The 19,464-nt window shown below is 35.7% G+C and overlaps 2 protein-coding genes across 3 annotated transcripts in view; one reads left to right on the top strand and one right to left on the bottom strand.

The window, feature by feature from the left end:
• Nucleotides 1-622: 622 nt before the first annotated feature.
• On the bottom strand, nucleotides 623-15,719 carry LOC137404156 (pre-mRNA-splicing factor SPF27-like). The gene is made up of 6 exons (XM_068090311.1): nucleotides 15,554-15,719; nucleotides 14,660-14,752; nucleotides 14,328-14,398; nucleotides 12,697-12,798; nucleotides 3,880-4,071; nucleotides 623-1,121 (listed from the first exon to the last, which is right to left on the bottom strand). The coding sequence occupies exons 1-6, from the start codon at nucleotides 15,626-15,628 to the stop codon at nucleotides 1,031-1,033; spliced, it is 624 nt and encodes a 207-aa protein (XP_067946412.1). The 5' UTR covers nucleotides 15,629-15,719; the 3' UTR covers nucleotides 623-1,030.
• Nucleotides 15,720-16,007: 288 nt separating this feature from the next.
• The window catches only part of LOC137403818 (uncharacterized), a 28,496-nt gene continuing 25,039 nt past the window's right edge, over nucleotides 16,008-19,464 (top strand). The window contains exons 1-3 of one of the 2 annotated variants that reach the window (XM_068089878.1): nucleotides 16,008-16,142; nucleotides 17,890-18,045; nucleotides 19,090-19,168. In XM_068089878.1, the coding sequence (XP_067945979.1) occupies nucleotides 17,903-18,045; nucleotides 19,090-19,168 (222 nt within the window). In that variant the 5' untranslated portion in view covers nucleotides 16,008-16,142; nucleotides 17,890-17,902. The remainder of the gene's footprint in view (nucleotides 16,143-17,889; nucleotides 18,046-19,089; nucleotides 19,169-19,464) is intronic. The other variant, XM_068089879.1, reaches the window with a different exon arrangement.

Below are 19,464 nucleotides of genomic sequence, written 5' to 3'. Positions count from 1 at the left end.
AATTGAGAAATGGCTTGGCGAGGTTGAACCCTGGAGGCTGCTCATCGCGAGTTGCTTTTCTCCTCTTTTACAGATCCTCATTTAAGATAAAATATTTGCAGAGATGGCATCAGAGGCAGCATAGGTGGAGGCATAGGTACTTTTAGAGCTTTAGATAGATGAGAGAACCTCTGATAGCGGTTGTTACTAATGAACATTGCATCAATATTTAAAGTTGTTCATAAAGATGAGTGCAGAGAGCTAAGTGAAGTCTAAAGCTCAAATGAAAATGTCTAGAAACAGTTTTATAAATATAAGAAAAGGTACGCGTGTGCACAACTGAAATATGGAACGGTGAGTGAACAACAAACAGTGTAATAGAGTGCAAGTAAGATATAGTGATATATAGAGATGATCAAAGAAAAACCATAGCTGATATTTTAACAATTCCAGTTAACCATGCTTGCTTGAGACAAACCTTTAAATGCATCAGAAAAGGTCATTTATTTTGATTTGTCATGTCATATGGATTTGCTTATGAAACTGGGTGCAAGTCCGAAAAGTTCACTTTCACAAAAAAAAGTGCCCTCATAGATTTGAACTTATAACGTTGAGAACAAAAGCTATAAATGAGACGTTTTATGTAAGGCTATGATATAGCCATGTTTACAGTTGTATTCTGTCATGTTGCATAAGAGAATGCAGACGAATGAATAATGTATATACAGTAGAAAGAACATAACAGCTGGACTAAGGAGAGAAGTGAAAACAGTTTACATTGACAAGTAAAAAAACTTACACAAATACCTTCCATAGCTGGATGAGAGACTATGAAACAGCATTTTTGTTCCATAGATCCCCTTGTAATATTTACAAACTGCCATAATTAATATGGAAAAGCATTGGAATAATTACATAAGCCATCAGTTTGTACAGAATACAACTAAATACATCAACACCTGATGAACTTGCAATGAACTTGGTGCACTTAGAGAGAAATGTGCAGGTATTACCTAGATATCAAATGTTACACCAATCGCTTTATATTGGCTCAGCTGCTGGGTTTATATGCCTTTATTTGGTCCTCCATCTCGAGACAAACTCTCTCTATTTCGTAGTTTTTACTCACGAGACCGACCCAACTACAACAGGAAGAATAGCATGGCTGTGCACTACTGCAGATGCTTTCTAGTTTAACTCTATGGTCACATTTATTGTAAACACGTCCACGCTTTGATGACTAGTCCTCCATAGCATCCGTTGATACTCTGAAATGAGCAAAACTTTAGGCCTTGACCTTTGGAAAAATGCTTTCACTACTGTATTTATTCTTCAAATAATATATCCTACGGTGAATCCTGTGACATTTGTTTTTGTTATTTTATAAGATAAAATATTTCGCAACAAAAAACAATTCTTACCTATGGCAAAGGTATATTATCATACTAAAATATTCTGATCATACTGTCATAATCAAATGTATATATATCATGTCATAAATATACATTTATGACAATTTTCATTTATAACAATTTGACATTTATGACAAAAATAACAATTTTTGATCTTTGATTATTTCAACTTTCATAAAAAATATCTGTTTTATATCCAAGGCTACATATCTATACAGTGGACCCTCATACGATTTTAATTCATTCCTGTGGTAGAAACCCATAGTAAATATCTAATGCAAAGCCCCTGCTAAGAATCATCAAAATTCTATATATTTTACCTATTGTACACATTAAAAATTAGTAACAAAATAATATGTTAACCTTAGTAACTATAAGTACTAACAATAAATTTAGTATAATTAGTGGTTATGATCTGCATTAAAAAATGTAACATCACAATGTACTATGTGCAGTATGTACCATAAGGAGTTCTTACTTTTGAGGCAGACATATAATATAAAAATTTAAATGAAATGAATCTAGCTTACTAAATACATACTTGAAGTTAAGTTTTAGAATGTATTTTTAACTATTTTACTGGACTTCAACTTTTTCATTGCTGGAATTTTATCACTTATTTGTTTCCGGTTTCGTTTTCACAATAGGTGATAACGCGTACTGCAGAAATGAGCGAGATGGAGCATCATATTGCTTTCATTCGTTGTTAGACGAATTTGGGCAAATACAGTAGCATATCAGCATATTTGTCATTCTAACGTAATCAGCAAACCGACTGCCAAATTTAAATTTTGTGAGAAATTTTTGTTGATTTAACACGACAGAAAATATTTCGTATGAAAAGGGTGAAAAATTAGCGTGTTCTACATTGCAGAACGAAAAAATCGCATAACAGGGCCATCGTAACCGGAGGGTGTACTTTCTATTCTGAGCATCCATATCAGTTTACTATATCAAAAATTCATATAATGTAATTTTATACTGAAACCAAAAAATTTAACTACTACTACTATTACTACTAATACGATTGCTACTAAACCTTTGAATATAAATAGCCTTAAAAAACATTAGCTAACATGGTAAATCAATAGTGGTTTTAGCTGAAATAGACTAACAGCCATATAAAATATACTTGCCAAATTATGCATGTTAGTCAATAAACTTATACTGGTTCTGACATAACAATTATAATTTATACAATTTGGTTATAAAACTTGGAATACCAGACACCAACAAAAGATCTTCGAAGCATAGAGATGCTGTAAAGAATTCAGTGAGGTGTAATGCTAGTGTAACTGGTTAATGACCAATCTCTCTTCATAGATGGTTGATATAAGGTAACCTATAGATCGACTATTATCGTGTTGGCAAACTGAATTGCTGATACGGTGGAGGGAACATCTATAATCAGGTGTTCGTCTTGCCATGCCGAGTGCCGCTACCAAGAACCAAACCCTAACATGTTGTTCACATAGCAGGTGCTCAGCCCCGCTAGGCTTTGGCAGCGCAATCCACAGCTGCCTAGTTCACAAATATCGAAACATCTATACCATCGTTAGCTTACAGTTAAATCTTCAGCCGTCAGCCAGCAACGGAATGACAAAAATGAAGGTTGCGTCAACGCCTGTGGTTTTTTGTTACATATTTGCGTTATGAGGCTTTATGGTTTCAGGCATGTTGAGACTGAACATTCTAGCCGATGATTGAGCACCCCAAGTGACCTCCTCTGCCCTCCCTCTCTCTAACAATGATTTGACAGACAGGCACTTGACGTCACAAAAAGGACCTCACAGACATGTATATCATGAGCAAAAGGACTGCTTGATGCTGTACCAGCTAGCAGATCTAGCAATGCCACTTACTAGAAAACATTTACAGGTTGCTACCCAGTATTAAATGTTAGATGAGCTATGTGAATGACATAGAGCTAATATTGTTAGGTATAACAGGCGGTAAACCTCAGCTTATTTTTTATCGCAATATCATAACAGTTTCTTACTATTTCTACTGGCATCAACAATCCGTTCTATCAATCATGGTTACAAACAATACATTTAACAAAACTGCCATATTTAAAGAGCAGAGACACATGCTACGTCTTCCGTCACATTGGTTAAACCATCCACAGTTTGTCTAGGGTAACCGGCGCGAGCCAAATGGCTGAAGTGAATTCGAGGCTTCCATGTACCAATGATGATAGTTTCAAACAATAGAAAGAGAAACAGCACACTTGCATATAAATATATGAGATTTCAACTTTCTAACAACAAAATAATGCATGTCTTTCCTGAGCATAAAACAGAGCCTTGGAAAATATTAAATGTGCCAAAATGGAACAGCTGTTGGCTTAGATTATTATAGATTATTACATGAACTGTCCCACACGGGAACTAAGGTGCCCAACTCCAGTCTGCCTGGCACATGCCTAGTGTTTCCAACTCGGAAGCTCAACACCTGTAAAAATAATTGCGACACAAAAACTCTATACCTGTCTTCTAAATTCTTCAATTTGCTGCCAGCCTCAATTTGCTCGTTCTTCCGCTGCCAGTTAACATCTTGAATGCTCTTTCGCACTTCTTGTAGCTGCTGCTGTGCTGTGTTTAGCATCCTGACTAGAAGTTCATTACTGTTCTTCCAAACAGTGGATCCATATTCGTGGAGTAGTTCTAAGTTCTGAATTCTACAACAATTAGAATGCAAACATAAAAACAACAATGTAAATCAACCAATAATATAAATCAAATTACAATAATAGTTACATGAAAAAGAACGATATGATAGATAATTCCATGATCGACAGCATTACAGATAAACAGAGGTGCAAATGAGAATAATAGCAATATTGAGCGTGGAATACATTAAACATTATGCTTACATTATGAAAAATATGCTACAAAATAATGCAAGAATATCTGACAGGTACAATCAACTATTAAATATCAACAAATGAATAAACTTCAGTATTTAACAATCTCTACATCTTGCTAGTTTTCAGCTAGTGACATGCATAATATGTGCCGGCTTGTCATGTACCAGTTTGTCATATGCCTGTTTGTCAAGCGCCGGTTCGTCAGGCGCCGGTTTGTCATGCACCAGTTTGTCATGTACCAGTTTGTCATGTACCAGTTTGTCATGTACCAGTTTGTCATGTACCAGTTTGTCATATGCCAGTTTGTCAAGCGCCGGTTCGTCAGGCGCCGGTTCGTCAAGCGCCGGTTTGTCATGCACCAGTTTGTCATGTACCAGTTTGTCATGTACCAGTTTGTCATGCGCCAGTTTGTCATGCACCAGTTTGTCATGTACCAGTTTGTCATGTACCAGTTTGTCATGTACCAGTTTGTCATGTACAAGTTTGTCATGTACCGGTTTGTCATGTGTCAGTTTGTCATGTACCAGTTTGTCATGTGCCGGTTTGTCATGTACCAGTTTGTCATGTAGTCCTACCAGTTTGTCATGTGCTGCAGCAGATACAACAAATGACAAAGCCTCCAACTCATGTTTTGCATGCTGGCATAGAATTTACCAAGTGTAACTGAAAAAAATCTCAGTCTCAGATTTTGATGATTCTTTAATATGTTGTTGCCCATGTTGAAGAACGCTTAAATCCCAAATTTTGATCTTCTAGAGTCATCGGTTCAGGTGCTATGAGGATTTGAACTTTGACCATTTGTCGCCCGAGTTTGAGGGCATAGCACATCTAGCTGACTTTAGACTCATATAAATTCAAGAATATACAAGTTGGAGGTCTAGATTTTTTGTGTTCACACAGAATTTCCATATTTACACAAACAAATAGGTTTGAAATTTTGCGGATAATTAATGTGGGAGATAACTCCGACCAGAAATGCTACTTTAGCGACTATTCAAAAGCAATTATCACCCCTAACATATAATTTGCCATTGTTTCTGTTGATATTTCTGAATTCCTCCAGGCCTCACCTATCCAAAACTAGTCTCATCTTCTCTGTAAATGCATAGGGTCAGCGTCTAGAAGCCATACAAGATTAATATATTTGTCGAAATACTGCAAAAGTCGAGGTCAACCTGTGGTTTCAACAAAGCCACACATTTTTCTCATGTTTTACACCAATTAACATATATAGGCCTATGCAGATTTCATAAAAACCATCGAAAGTTTGTGTTTCAAACTGTAAAATGCTTAAAACTGAGTTCCAAATGCTCTCCAAACACCTTTGTAAATCGCCTTAATTAAATGAGATTATCCCCTTGTCAAGCTTTAACTTGGCTGATTATTATCCTATCAAGTTCAAATTTGCTGTGTGCTTGTGGTTTGTGATTGTGATTAGTAATGAGCCTTAAAATCTTTTCTTAACTTACATTCCTCAATGTTATCCATTGTTGTAGCTTCAAATGCGTATGTTTTGCCTGAGCTGGTGGTAGATGGCGGCGCCACAGCTAATAGAACATGCTCTTGTGGTACCCAGCAGATGTCATCTCGCTTTGGCCATGTGAAACTGTTTGTTGAGCCTTTTTGCATGAATCTCACATTAACATCATTGTTCTCTTGATCAAAGCCAATTGCCATCCCCATATACCACCGACCATCATATATACAAGCCAGATATTGTCTAGGTTGAGGTGTTAAGGTATTGCTGGTAACATGTGAGCCATCAGTCTTCCCAACTTTGTATTCTTGTAGCCGACATTTTTCATCAACTAGTGGTGAAAGTTTGCAAACTTCAATGGCTGTTCTACTGAGTGGCTTGAACCAGTGCTGGTCCCGACAACCAATGACTCGTTGTGCTGCTTTGAACCTTGGTTCCAAAATCGCTGCTTGTTCTGCGACTTCTTCAGTGAGTACATAAGACACTTCCACCCTAGCAATGTTTTCCCTAGCATACTTGTACAGTTGCTCAGCACTGAGCAGTCTTTCTTTCCCTGACTTAACTAACTGCTTGGAGTGACGGGTGGCCAGTCTCTTGACTACCCCGCCAATCCAATCACACGGACCTTTTCCATGCGAGGTGGCAAAGAAGCTCCAAGATGCTGTAAGATCGAAATCAAGCTCATGGTGACATAAGTTGGCAAAGTTCTTGTAATTCTTGTATTGGGCACCAGATCCATCACTGAAATAATTCACATGAGTCACTTGAGGTAAGGTAGGTTTTCTTTGATGAATCGGATGAGCGTTTTCTTGAATGTATACATACATTCCAGAGAACGTTCCCTAGAATGTATGTATACATTCTAGGGAACGTTCTCTGGAATGTATGTATACATTCCAGAGAACGCTCTCTAGAATGTATACATACATTCCAGAGAACGCTCCATAGAATGTATACATACATTCCAGAGAACGCTCTCTAGAATGTATACATACATTCAAGAAAACGCTCATCCAATTCATCAAAGAAAACCTACCTTACCTCAAGTGACTCATGTGAATTATTTCAGTGATGGATCTGGTGCCCAATACAAGAATTACAAGAACTTTGCCAACTTATGTCACCATGAGCTTGATTTCGATCTTACAGCATCTTGGAGCTTCTTTGCCACCTCACATGGAAAAGGTTCGTGCGATTGGATTGGCGGGGTAGTCAAGAGACTGGCCACCCGTCACTCCAAGCAGTTAGTTAAGTCAGGGAAAGAAAGACTGCTCAGTGCTGAGCAACTATACAAGTATGCTAGGGAAAACATTGCTAGGGTGGAAGTGTCTTATGTACTCACTGAAGAAGTCGCAGAACAAGCAGCGATTTTGGAACCAAGGTTCAAAGCAGCACAACGAGTCATTGGTTGTCGGGACCAGCACTGGTTCAAGCCACTCAGTAGAACAGCCATTGAAGTTTGCAAACTTTCACCACTAGTTGATGAAAAATGTCGGCTACAAGAATACAAAGTTGGGAAGACTGATGGCTCACATGTTACCAGCAATACCTTAACACCTCAACCTAGACAATATCTGGCTTGTATATATGATAGTCGGTGGTATATGGGGATGGCAATTGGCTATGATCAAGGTAACAATGATGTTAATGTGAGATTCATGCAAAAAGGCTCAACAAACAGTTTCACATAGCCAAAGCGAGATGACATCTGCTGGGTACCACAAGAGCATGTTCTATTAGCTGTGGCGCCGCCATCTACTACCAACTCAGGCAAAACATACGCATTTGAAGCTACAACAATGGATAACATTGAGGAATGTAAGTTAAGAAAATATTTTAAGGCTCATTACTATTACAATCACAAACCACAAGCACACAGCCAATTTGAACTTGATAAGATAATAATCAGCCAAGTTAAAGCTTGACAAGGGGGATAATCTAATTTAATTAAGGCGATTTACAAAGGTGTTTGGAGGGCATTTGGAACTCAATTTTAAGCAGTTTACAGTGTGAAACACAAACTTTTGATGGTTTTAATGAAATCTGCATATGTTAATTGGTGTAAATCATGAGAAAAATTTGTGACTTTGTTGAAACCACGGATTGACCTTGACCTCTACTTTTGCAGTATTTCGACATTTTATATGTTAATCTTGTATGGCTTCTAGACGCTGACCCTATGCATTTACAGAGAAAATGAGACTAGTTTATCAACTGAAGCAATGGCAAATTATATGTTAGGGGTGATAATTGCTTTTGAATAGTTGCTAAAATAGCAATTTCGGTCATTTTTGGTCGGAGTTATCTCCCACATTATTCACCCGAAAAATTTCAAACCTATTTGTTTGTGTACATATGAAAATTGTGTGTAGACACAAAAAATCTAGACCTCTAACTTGTATATTCTTGAATTTATATGAGTCTAAAGTCAGCTAGATGTGCTATGCCCTCAAACTCGGGCGACAAATGGTCAAAGTTCAAATCCTCATAGCACCTGAACCGATGACCCTAGAAGATCAAAATTTAAGATTTAAGCGTTTTTCAACATGGGCAACAACATATTAAAAAAATCATCAAAATCTGAGATTATGAGGTTTTTTCAGTTACACTTGGTAAATTCTATGCCTGCTATAATCATCATAGAAGGCATCTAATATTACTCAATGAACATTTTACATAAGCGTTAATTAATCACCTCCCAAAAAAATAATATTTTCAGCTAATATTAATAAGAATGTTTTAGAAGAAACTAAAAGTCAAAATATGCTATCAAAAAATGAGCCAAAGCAAGTCAGCAGGCTGCCGGCTCAAATACAGATAATCAGCTGCTCAAATTCGCATAAACAACTTGTGTACTCTGGAATGAAGCTAGACAAAAACAGTAAATGTTATGATACAAATTACTTGGCACGATGGTTAAGACTATTCCCCCTTCACTTTACGTATCTATTTATTTTAAAAAAGATGCAAGATAGTTGACTTAACAGCTATAGAAAAGTCAGTAAGAGGGAAACTCAGGCTAGCTCACAATTGAGGGAGGGAAAGCAACTCCATGTCAGACTAAGGTAAAATGATTCGACTTTTCAATACATAAAAAGGTTTTAGAATACTGGCGATTCTCCTTGCCTTTAGCTGAATGTGTCACCACTTTTTGTATCTTTCATAGATATACTGCACAACCTATGTAAAAATGCTACAAAACCTATGTAAAAAATACTTGCATACCAGTGCTTCCACCCAAAGTTAATGGTGTTTTTAGCTTCAATCTTGAAAAGCCTGAAGCGTAGGAACTGAAAAAATTGCGTACTGGCCGTTGTTTTCGAAACCGATATTGAAATGCTGTAAAAAGCTTTCATGACTTTGAAAGTTAGTGGCCCAATCTTTATTATGAGTACAAAATCGGAATCAATGTGTCTGATTTACCTAAAAAAAACGGATGAAAGCTGTACGTGGCAGTTACGGTTTAATATGACCAAAATGTTTTTGTTCATACATATAATAGCGATCGAAAAATCAGCCATTTTGCAAAACAATCACAATTGCAAAGTAAAAACCAGATGTTCAAATGTTAATGTAAAAGATTTGAGAGGTTAAAGGTTGACTTGCAACAAAATTCACATTACAGATATTTGATATGAAAAGATTCACCATGTCTTACTCTGTTGTGTTGTAGGTGCAAAATATGTGGAAAGGTGATTACAAGCTCTTAAAAACTCAAAAACGAACAGAAAATCGCAGCCACACGAGACCGCCGTAGTTTGGATTCCCTTTCCAAAACGGCTCAAATGTGACGTAGTTGTGAGAGATGGTTTCTGTTTAAACTTTTATGCAACCTTATTCGCCGAAATATTTTCACAAATATACTTCACGCATTCAATAAAACCATGTCTATTGTTCTTACGCGTCTGTTTTATCGTCATCGTAATGCTGTCACTTTTAGCAGTGATATCCTATAACTTACCATAAAAATTCGTTTAATTTTTTAGCCTTAGCTTGAAAGAGTACATATCATTGTCTGATAATCATGACGAGCCTGTTGGTCACCTGTGATAATCGAAAAGTGCTGCAGAAATTATTTGCGAAGTATTGGGTCACATGATCAGATTACCACTTGCCGATTAGACCAAACCGAAACAAAACTGTAAAGTAGCGAGCATCTATCTTTGATACGGGGTTTTCGGTAAAACCCGAAGTGTTTGTCATAAACTAGTGCTACGATAAGTTTTATATTGAGCTTTTCATTGGCCTTTCAATTCACGTGAGAACATCACGTGACAAGACAATAACCAAATTTCATGGCTACGTCATTGAAATAAAGAGATTCCAATCTACGGCAGCTTTTCATTTTTGAGCATTTAAGAGCTTGTAATCACATTTCCACATATTTGGCACCTAAAACACAACAGAGTAAGACATGGTGAATATTTTGATACCAAACAACTGTAATGTGAATTTTATTGCAAGTCAACCTTTAACACAAAACCAGGAGCGAATGTGTAGCATCTTGCAAAACAGTTTTTCATATCGCAAATAACAAAGATAAAAACTGATTTGGAAATTTCATTTTTATATAGGCTTATATTTATCATTGTCAGAGGCTGACCCTATTTTAGCATGGCCTCCTTGTATTTTACACCGTAGCAGTCACTTTATATTAATATTTCACTATATATTATGTAGGTGAAAAGTGAAAACAAACCGATGATTTTATGAACAAGGTCCTGTTGATTGCTCATAAAACTTTCAACAAATATGTTGCTGATGCCAATACTGCTGCTATGCTTACTACTGCCACCATCTAGGAGTTATCTACTTTTGTCTTTTTTTCTTTTGCTCTCATAAGCAAAAGCAATATATCAACCTGAATGTTAGAAAAATACAAACTACTATAATACATATTATATATGCCAAACTGTGCTGAATAAATTCTTTTGAGATATTCATGATATGTCAAAGTGCTCTGTCTGTAGTAGTCAAGTCTATGTGACTATTAGCCCCTCTATAACTATAATGTGTATAACTACGACTGGTTGGATAATGTTTGAGAGCCAATGAACGGTGAAAAGTGTAGCCAGTGTTCCTATGCTCTATAATAATTAATGCTTGCAGATTTCTCATTATGGTTTCAGTTCTTACCAGCATTGCATTCTAATAATAGTAATGTTACATCTACCCATCACTGTATATATTTGTAAACTTTCTCCTATTACATGCATATATATTATATATGACCAATAGCCTGCTTTTTTTACAAGCCTTCTGATTGCTGTCACACGAATCGGACGAGGAATTTATGCTAGAACAGAGCAACCCCTCTATAACTCTAATGCAATCAACAGCCCTGTGACAGCGTATATTTAATATAAGCAAGGCCAACTTTTCATACTGCTTCCTTAATTTTTATTGGATGAGGCAAAAATTAAATTAATAAGAACTTCACAAATTCAAGTGCAATTTAGTAACTTTTTTCAATTATAACTTTTTGGAAGACATATACTTAATACACATCAATAAAGTATAAAGACTATAACATTGATCTGAAGTATTTTTCTTAACGAAATAGTCACACAATTAAAATAACACTGGCTATGAAAGAAGACAACTCCTATTGATATGATTAGTTGAAACAATGGGCAGTCATCAAAGGAAGAGGCAACTCCAATACCAACTAATTAATGGAATGACATTACCAGACAAAAGAATGGTAGACAGTTTAAACATATTATTTTGGTGTAATAGGTTAAATAAAGATTGATTAGTTTACAATTGCAATATTAGCACAAATACAAGTTCATTTGAAAATATGCCTCGATTCACAATACAACAGCTGATCAAGCCCACAGATCTTCACCAAAAATAACCAGTGCCCAATGTTTTATGAAGCGTGGTTGATTGTTTCTATTATAACAAAAACACAAGTAAAATATACCTTTATTCATTTATCTCTATTTACCAAAAAAATAATGAAATTTAATTTTGTAGTAATAGTAAAAAAGGTGTTAGTAAACAAATTACTAATAGCCCATGATAAGGAGTCATAAATTTTAACAATTGATTAGTAATAAATAATCAATTGTAGATTTCCAAAAAATATCTGAAGTCTCTTGTGTATTTAATTGAAGCATAGCTGTACAAATCCAGGTACTTGACCCCCGTATTAGCAATGATATCGATACCAATATTGGGCATGTCTAATATATTAGATGCACTGTTGTTGATAAATTCGTAGTTCGGTAGTTTTATGATGTGAGTTCTAACCGATTACAAACGAGCTGCTTCGTGTGGGTGTGCACGCTCCTAAAGTGAGAACACAATCTGGACAGAAAGAGACTACATGCACCGGTTCCATTGCATTTATTTTTCAAAGAAACTTCACATGCAGCTTTTCTTCAAGCGCAAGCTATTACTGCTACTGTACCAAACAAACTGTCAGTAAAAGGCTACCAGCCGCATACTTACCATGTTTCGAGTTGAAGCCAACAAACATCGTTGCTGGCTTTCAATCAAATCTGGTCTGTTAATTGTGACTAGTCTTTAAAAATGGTGTCAACAGGTGTCAGCAAAACTGTCTTATAACCTGAAAACCAACCACTTTTCTTTCCCACAGGATACGGGATACCCATAAATCACCCGTTCTAAAGCCTGCCGAAAGCATGTTAGAAATTTGGTCTTTTCCTTGAACACTTAAACGATACGTACCAAGCTGGAACGCTTTTGAGCAATTCGTGTATTCACTGCATATCTTAGCTAAAATCATGAGGGGCCGATATGAAGAGCAATCGGAGCCTAGCCCAAACCAGCAACTGCTCTCATATCACTCCACTACACAAAAGGTATTTTATCTCCAGCCTGAAACCGGCCTTGAAATGGCCCAGGTTTGTTCTCAACTTGATGGACATGAAGCTAACAATGGCTAGGGCTTCAAAGTCAAAAAAATGCGTCGCTGTCAATACTCCTACCTTAAACCTTGGTGTTCAAGTTGAGCTTCCGAATTGTGAACCGCCTCTAGCCAAGCTTGCACATCTGTCATCTTACCAGTAGGGGGCTGCGGTAGCTCACACCTACAACAAAACTAGTAGCTCAGGCTATCAACAACCGAACACATCACATTATCAAACACATGAAAACATGAACAAGTATTTGAAAAATTTGCATTGAATATACAGAGTGGGGGGAAATAAACTGGACCCTTTTGTTGAAGAACAAGCTTTCATTTACAACATTCTTACTCATTGTGAATTTGGTAAATAGCCATAAATTATATATTAAATTAATCCTCATCTTGTCCTGATTTTAAATATTCTAACCAAATAGCTGTAAAATTATATTTTGAACGATTATGTAGGTAAAACTCAAAACATTCAAATTTTTAATGGTTAAATATAATGATCTGTACAGATATAGTCATACCATATACATATTTATTTGCTTATTTCAACTTATTTTAAATGTATACTTAAAATTCTTGAATCAACACAATACAGTGATGGAAAAACTATTGACAATATTTTGCAGGCCTGCAAAATAATTTTTTTTATTTCAGTTGCTAAAATGGTAGATCTAGTTCAGCCAATTCATTGATCCTTTATTAGTATCTATAATAATCTAATTGGCATTAATAACAAAAATATGACATGACTAAATATAAATAAGATTCATTATTTATTATCAATTATTTTACACACAAATATATGCATATAATCAACACTAATTACAACAAGGCCAGCTGAATGCAGTTGACCTTGAAGTAAGAAAATGTGGTGAATTGAAGAAAGAAACTATTCGCGTGACTTTCACTATATAATAATAATAAGACACGCAATATTTAAATATCTGCTTTTTAAAACACGTTTAAAGCATGCTCACCTTATTGGACAGCAACTCAACAAATTAATTTCAAATAAATAATGTTGAACATCATCTCTATGTAAAGTTATGTGATATCCTATTATGAAATTAGTTAAAAGATGGTTAGGTCTAATTGTTCTGTGAGCTCAAAAACTATTTTATATGCGCAATAATGATTCGACAAAAGTATAAACCAATGGTGTGTAAAATGTACAAGAAAGTGTGCACTTGCAATAAAAGAATGTACCCCAGTTGAGTTACTTTTTATTCTACAACAAATGCTTTTGCCATCTGGGTTGAACCAAAGGAAATGTTCACCTATAACATCATTTAAAACCTAGAAAGGTTCTTATAGCAAACTAGATCCTTTCAACTTACCCGAAAATAATTCTAAAAAGAATCAAAATATTGGCGGCCTAATTACTGAAAACTGAGCTGCTAAGATATCTAAAGCCAAGAGTAACTTTTTAGGTAGTGATAAATAGTTATTAACATAACAATGTTGTGACAAGGTAAAAAATTATACAAAATAATTCAGAGAAAAAAATAATGCAGCCAGAGAGCGAAGAATAAGGCAAAATTAGGGCAAGAAATGTTATGAACATAAAACAGAATGGGAAAATAAGATGATAAAAATGGTTTGAAAGACAGGATGAGAGAAGTGTAAGTTAAGAGAACGGAAGAGAAGTGTAGGGTGAAACAAGAATATGGTGAGAAAGAAATGGTACAAGAGAAAGATTACCTTTTCATGCTAAGGGTCTCCATTGGCAGCCGTGCTTGCATTCTCTCCCACTCATTCTTCATTATCTCTGTCTGCAAAAATTAGTCAATCCATGACAACTGCATTCTCCAAATCGTGTGCCAAACAATTATTGATAGCTTATTTCAGCATCCACACTGATGTTGACGGGAATACAGAAAATCGGAAAAATGATTAAACATAGTAAACTGATTTTTTATTGCATTCTATGATCACCTTAGCTATGATTAGATCAGAAAAAAGAATGTCTAACGATAGCTAGGGTCAAACATTTAATCAGATAAAGGATATATGGTTCAATTAAGATTGAATACCTCGAAGGCTTTATAGTTAGGAGGTGGCAAGAATTCAAGATAATTCTTTGTTGGGCGGTAACGTCTAGTTTCCTCTTCTATAAGCGCAAGAGCCTATAAATGTACAACTAAAATGTAAGTAAGAGTAGCCTTCTCCTAGAAGTTTTGTGAATGAAAAGACAACTGAAATAATATGTACAGCACCACAGAATTTAACACAGTTAATTGACAGACAACTTGTCATAACATTCTTGCAGCTCCTATAAAATTGCTTGTTTTAGCAGGCAAACAAAAAATCTTTAGTCTGCAACTAAAATTGCTTTGGAAACGCAAGTCAGTGCAACTGCCAATGTCTATTAATCCAATATATGTGCATCATATTTTTCCATCTGGATTAGGTGTTAATTTAATAACACTCTAAAAAGCAATCAACTAAGCAAAATAATATGAATGTACCAATCAGCTCCCTGTGATCACTAACTCAAACATTGTAAAGCCAAACCGTTTTGATAACATGGTTGGGCTGCACAAAAAAGGATTAGGCCAGCAGGATAAATTCTACCGGCCAACAAAGTGGTGTGCAGCAGCATTGCTTCAGCAGCAAATAATCCACACTCGTACTGTTTTATACAAATAAAACATTGCAGTGTGTTATTCTGAATAATCAGGTAACACTACGTAACACTTACATCTTAAAACAGCGTTTGACACAATCTTACAAAATAAGAAAAGCTGATGGCAAAATGATATTCTAAATGTAAGAATGCAACGTCAAGTATTCTACATTATCAAAAATAAAAAACGACATACGCTATATAATAACTAAATTTAAAAAATATTTCTCAATTGAAGCATGCAAAAGGATTCACGGAAAACTGATAATTGTAAGGCCGCGTTTAGATTTTATTAACTCACAGCTTCTTTAACACCTGATTCTTCATATCCTTGATCAAAATATGGGAGAGCATCTACAGTCACCTCTCCTGCCATAATGCAGCAGAAACGGATAAGAGCAATTAACTAATTTTCGATGTAAACTGACTTTTGAATGAAAAACAAATTCGTTCGATCAGCGCGTCGCACAAAATTTTATTGGCGGGCAACAACGATTTATACCTTGGCGAAGATGATCGAGCCGTCTGTTTATTGAGCACTTCTTCTTATGTGTTGATACAAAATTAGATTTACACGAAGAGTTCATTGAAGTAGAAGATAACTCCGTTGATTTGCAAAGTTTGGCTTAAGCCTAAAATCCTCACACGCTGTCGAGACTATAATGAAAAATATAATACACACTAATGAATTTATTGTTACATTGAAGCTAAAATGTAGGTCGACTATTCTTGATCCTTAGGCCGCAGTCCATTCATGCACTCGGCAGAGGGCAGTCGTAGATTAGGGCCTGGTCAGCAGCAGTTGATCGGGTAAATCAACAGTAGGACTATTTCGAGGAGCCTGTAATGTTTTGTTGATTCATACGACTTGCAAAGAATAAAGTTTTTAGGTACTGTACAATATGTAGTTTCTGATGAGTTTTACTTAAGGAGTTTATTCATATTTCTCTTCATTCTCTCATTTTAAACTGTATCACATTAGTCAACGTAGGCATGTCGTTAGTTGCTTTTAGTTTAGCTAATATGCTGTTTATAAAGCGTTAAGTAGTCAACTCTAGGGCCTTCACCCTACTTCAATAAGATCCAAAGCTGACAAGAGTTTCTCTGAACAACGTTGCACGTAATTATATACTGTAGTTTTAGAGAGCATTTGAGAATGACATTACAATACAAATTAGGGAAGGTTATTTTAAGCGATAAGTTTAGTGTACGTGATGTTTAATAGCTTTCTGCATGTATTACTGCGAGTTCTGTTACGTTTTTCTGAGATATTTCTTAGAACTTTTTTAATGTGTGCAAATAACACTTGGATTTTGTTCTACATTTGGATGGCAGAGAGAACTGTACCTCCATACATATACACACATATGAAGAAATTAATTTCAAATTATATATACTTATATGCCTATGCAACTACGAATTACACGAAAGCAAGCTTCTTGTGGAGAGGGTAAACAGAGGAACTATATAATGTTTTAGCAGCACCACATAAATTTAAAACCTGAGATACCATCTTGTCAGCAGTACATCACTTAATCTCTTTCTCAGCCATGGTTTTATAGTACCATTATTTACATGGTTATACTGTTGTTGTGTCACTCGTTGGTGTTCATTTGCATGAATGATTTTGACTAGACACAAAGGTAAAACTTTTGTTTAGACAGTAAAGCATTATTTGTAAATGCATTGTAGGTTTTGAATAATTTATTTATTTTATTATATCCAAATTTATTACATTTATCTTACTATTTAGTGCAGTATAGAATAATAATAGGACAAACAATAAGAAGAATAGTAAGTTTAACATTGTTCCTATGATTTGTATTGCTATAAAGTCCTTAAGGTAGTCCGCTGTAAATACGGGCATTACACTACCAGTATAAACAATAGAATGTGATAAATGGAGTGAACTTAATAACGAGTCTGGCTAGGTACTTTCATTAACTAGCCTCTTCTGTAATTAAAACTAAGCCTTCTAGTTGTTTCTCTAGCAGATAAACTGCGATGTCCTTGGCTAGAGAGTTATTACCCAATGCATGTCAAAATTATTTCACGCATAACTATAAAAAATAGATTAATTGCGAAGTGGGATATTTTATATTATTAACTCATCATTGTGACGCACTTTTCATATGCCCTGACTATTATGTCTTCATGGCAAAAAGTTATAGGCAATTTTGCTTGTCATCAGGGATTGGTAATCATCCTTTTTCTAATTTCTCAACTATATGGTATTTTATGGCACTATTTTATTGTCTTTGTTTCATTTGGCTGGTCTACCAACGAAAGTTGGAGATTTTAGTTGCCTTTTGCTTGTGCCTGGGCAGCATAGTAATCGCAGCGTGTGGTTTCCGCTCTTTCAATCATGGAATTTCAAAGTGGAACTATTAATTAGGCTAAATGAAAGATTTTCGTTCAATTCTACCACCAGCTATCCACCTTGGCTTGTGCGAAAGGCTGTCCTAATGTTCTACCTCTATTAAATTAATGTGTAATATATATTAAAATATATGTTCTACCTACTGTAGATTAAAGCAAAAAAATGCATACTTCTGTTGGCTGCATGCCAATACATTCCTCAAAACTACCATTTCTTGTTGTAGCGTTAGAATCATGTGGTGCTAACATTTTACCTAGGTAAAGCTCTAAGATGGTGTACAGTACGAGGACCAGAAGCATGCAGACGAGATCATCAAAGCCTCTAAACAGTGGAAATAATGGTGCCAGAACATTGAGAAAGCGCCGGCTCTCCTTGCGGTATGCTGAGGATGATGGACTACCAAAAGTACCTGAGTGAGTAGTATGGCTCATTAGAAGGTTCATAATCTCGGCACTGGCTAGTTAGATGATCAAGGTTAATAATCCTTCGTTTTTTTGTGACGTAATTTTATCGTTGTCGTCCATCTTTATAGACGATGTTATCGTTAAAAACACTAAGCTTTTGCAATAAATGTTTAAAAACGATGCTTTTGTTTGAACTTTTTTATTACAGTATCAAAACGACACCAAAAAGTACTATTAAATAAAAGCAAAACGATTGTTTTCTACAAATATGGCGGCTTTTTCGTTAACGAGCGCATGTGCAAACGGCTTGATGACGTCAAAAAAACTGATGGATTGTTCATGAAAAAATGAAAGATGATTTTAATGGTTTTTGAGATTTCATGGAGTTTGTCAAGATGTTATCGTGAAACCTATGTATATATTCTTTGTACATTGCTGTATTTGTTCACTTAATTAGAGCCCTAATAATAATTGTCTTTCAACATTTTGTCGAGATGCCATAACTTCAAAGTAATTCCTCTGTCAGTTGCTATAAACATATTAGTAATCAAATAATAAAAGGAACACAGGTTTTCTTCAATGTGCCAAGGTAGGTAGTCCTTTGGGAGAAAAATTATAGCCAATTTATTAAAGTAAAAACAACAGTATTTCCTAGCTGTACTGCTGTAGTAGATCATAATGTCGTGGATGGTTTCACTATGTTACTAGGCAAGGCAAGCCGGACCGGAACAGTGATTGGGGAGAGGTGGTAGGTATATTGACATAGCCAAAGAGTGTAGACAAAGCTTTATGCTGCGCGAGTACTGATTACGGTTGCTACACGAGTCGGCTAAGTCAACAGAAATATCTTTGCTGAAACGAGTGTTTCCGTTAGGATCATATTAATCCAGGATTATATCACATAGAGACAATGAGTTGAACTGTCTTTCTGGGAAACCAATTTATATTCAGCTCACAGTCTTTGTCTTTCATCTATGCAGCCTTCGTGTATCGACTAACTCTGTTTTTATTGTTGTTGTTTTGACTTATAAGAGGGTGTCATGTGCTTGACAGAAAGTTCATGAGAGAAGATGTGAAGGAAGGCAACACTCTTAACTCATACATGAAAAGTCCATCAGGCAAGAAGTCACTAGTAAGTTTGACCTTACTAGCTAGTTGACTACGCCCTCCTTCTCCTGTTTGTCAATTAGTAACCACTGCTGAGGGCAGCCATTGTTTGACCGCGTCGATATCAGATAAGTGCCAGGGTACCCTTGGCATTGCAAGTTATGCCTTAGTATTTTTAGAATGGAAGCTAGGGGCTATGGTTCCTGCTCAGTTGATCAATATCTTTTCAAAACAATGTCTAGCCTTAGACAAAGATATGTTTTACGTATTCGATGAATTTTCTGTTAGCTAACCCTTTGTTAGCATTTTGGCTTGTATGCT

The sequence above is a fragment of the Watersipora subatra genome, chromosome 9 (genome assembly GCF_963576615.1).
Source record: "Watersipora subatra chromosome 9, tzWatSuba1.1, whole genome shotgun sequence".
NCBI classification, from domain to species: Eukaryota; Metazoa; Bryozoa; class Gymnolaemata; order Cheilostomatida; family Watersiporidae; genus Watersipora; species Watersipora subatra.
This window is presented reverse-complemented; position numbering and strand designations above follow the sequence as displayed.